The sequence below is a fragment of the Nematolebias whitei genome, chromosome 15 (assembly GCF_014905685.2).
Source record: "Nematolebias whitei isolate Nwh7 chromosome 15, NemWhi1, whole genome shotgun sequence".
Classification (NCBI taxonomy): domain Eukaryota; kingdom Metazoa; phylum Chordata; class Actinopteri; order Cyprinodontiformes; family Rivulidae; genus Nematolebias; species Nematolebias whitei.
The window spans coordinates 24246429-24248341 of record NC_056512.1 but is presented as its reverse complement, the minus strand read 5'-3'; the positions used below and the strand labels follow the sequence as shown (position 1 = coordinate 24248341).

The following is a 1913-nucleotide window of genomic DNA, read 5'->3' as shown; positions in this document are numbered from 1 at the left end:
TTGAATGGGGTTTTTTTTGTGTGTGGTTTGCAGCAATCATGGCTGTTGCTTTGGACTCTTTGAAGTTTAAAACAAAATTAAATTTTGTTGAATTAAGCTGTGCTCTGACACCTTACTGGCTGTAAACAATGTGTTTAACTAAAAAAAAAAACATCTAGATGTCCTAACATCATGTCTTTTGAAACACCATCTGTTAATCATTAAATTTTCTTGGAAGTTTTTTTGAACTTGTAAACACAAGTCTTTGATAATCCTCAGCAATCACATTACATAAATATGTAAACTTTTTTTTTAAAGCTCATATTGTCTCAGCTTAACCATTAAAATATTGGTGTTAAATCTGTATCTCAAACTTTTATTCGTTAACCCTTCAATGGGGTTTCATTTCAGTTTGTAACGTTCATAACATTTTGTGGCCAGATAGTTGTTTTATCAAAGATTTTAGTTTGATATAAGTGAATGAAATATGTAGAGCAAGAAAAAAGACTGTCTGCTTGTACGAGTGTGGCTAGAGCCAGCGTACAGTAAATTGGATGTGGGTTTATCAGCCAAACCACAAATTTCAGTCATGTATAGAACAGTTCTGCTCTGTGGAAATGACATTTCTTGTCCCGGTGTCTAACTCCAACACTGATAAATGAGCACTCTTTGTAGCTTCACGCTCTGTTTTTAAATATGTCACGAGGACTAACGCCTGTTTTCTTCTTTCTTGCAGGATGTCAGTGCGGTGGGTAGAGATGGGAGAGGGCTTGGGCCTCTCTCCGCTGTAGGATGGTAGCCAACAGCACAGTGGAAGGTCATGACAAGATCCCCTTGTCAAGCTCCTCCTCGCCACCGTCTTCTTTGACTTTGCCGTCACCGACTCGAACTCAGTCCGAGCAGCCTTTGCGTCAGTCCAGCCCAAACCTGAGATCTGCCTGCTCTGTGTATTTGACTCACTTCCCAACTTTCACCTCCAAGGAGGACTGCGACATCATCACAGAGACAGCCTCCAAGCTCGAGCGCAGCGGCTTCTACTGGGGGCCTCTGGGAGTGGAGGACGCCCACCGCATGCTGAAGGACGCCCCGCTGGGCAGCTTCCTCATTCGAGATAGCCGACAGAAAGACGTCTTCTTCACGCTGTCCTACCACGCCAAAAGTGGACCGGTCAGCGTGCGCATCGACTACAAGCAGCAAAGGTTCTCGCTGGCGGGCAACGAGCGTTCCTTCCAGACACTCTTTGCCCTCTTGGAGCATTACATCAATTCGCCGAAGAGGAGCCTGCGAGTCCCGTATAGGAAATGGGAGCCCTCGCTGCAGGAGCTGTGCAGGAGGCACATCATGGAGCAGTGCAGCGAAAAGAGCAAGATCTCAGAGCTGCCAGTCACACATGTGGTTCAGGATTTCCTGTTGGAGTTCCCTTACAAACTGTGAGCAGCCTGCCACACACAGTTCTGGTACTTTTATTTTTGACTTCAAGGTGGCAGTTTTTACCAAGTCACAGGACACCAGAGGGGCTAATGATGCCTGCCCATCATGGACTGGAAGTAGAGCCTGCGTCACCATGGTTACAGATAAAAGGAGCTAAGCGTTTTCTGCTGAAGAGCTCTGAAATCAGTCCAAAGAGTCGTTCGAATCAGGCAGCTTCCAAGAGGACAATGTTTTTCTTTAACATTTCAACATCTACTACCTCTAGAAACTCTACTTCGAGTTGCACATGGACAGGACATCCTCTGGTATTAGGACAGTACACAAAGTTGAAAAACGCTGCATGGAAAGGAAACTGCACATACAATGGAGCGATTACAGAGATCGGACTGGGAAGTGTACAATCTGTTGCTCAGAAATGTTGTGGAAGGACGTTAAAGGAACAGACTGATGAGCGTTTACAGTCTTGGTGGCGGGTACGATTGAAACGAGTCGGGGCACCAGGA

General features: G+C 45.4%; 1 protein-coding gene across 1 annotated transcript; it reads left to right on the top strand.

Moving 5' to 3' along the window:
* The first annotated feature begins 771 nt into the window (after positions 1–771).
* socs1a (suppressor of cytokine signaling 1a) lies at positions 772–1413 on the top strand. The gene is made up of 2 exons (XM_037689516.1): positions 772–924; positions 961–1413. The coding sequence occupies exons 1-2, from the start codon at positions 772–774 to the stop codon at positions 1411–1413; spliced, it is 606 nt and encodes a 201-aa protein (XP_037545444.1).
* The last annotated feature ends 500 nt before the right edge of the window (positions 1414–1913 follow it).

Excerpts from the sequence above, each read along its gene's own strand:
- socs1a (XM_037689516.1), top strand. The coding sequence starts at position 772 with ATGGTAGCCAACAGCACAGTGGAAGGTCATGACAAGATCCCCTTGTCA. Across the intron at positions 925-960 it reads ACCTGAGATCTGCCTGCTCT|GAGGACTGCGACATCATCAC; the intron begins GTGTATTTGACT and ends TTCACCTCCAAG.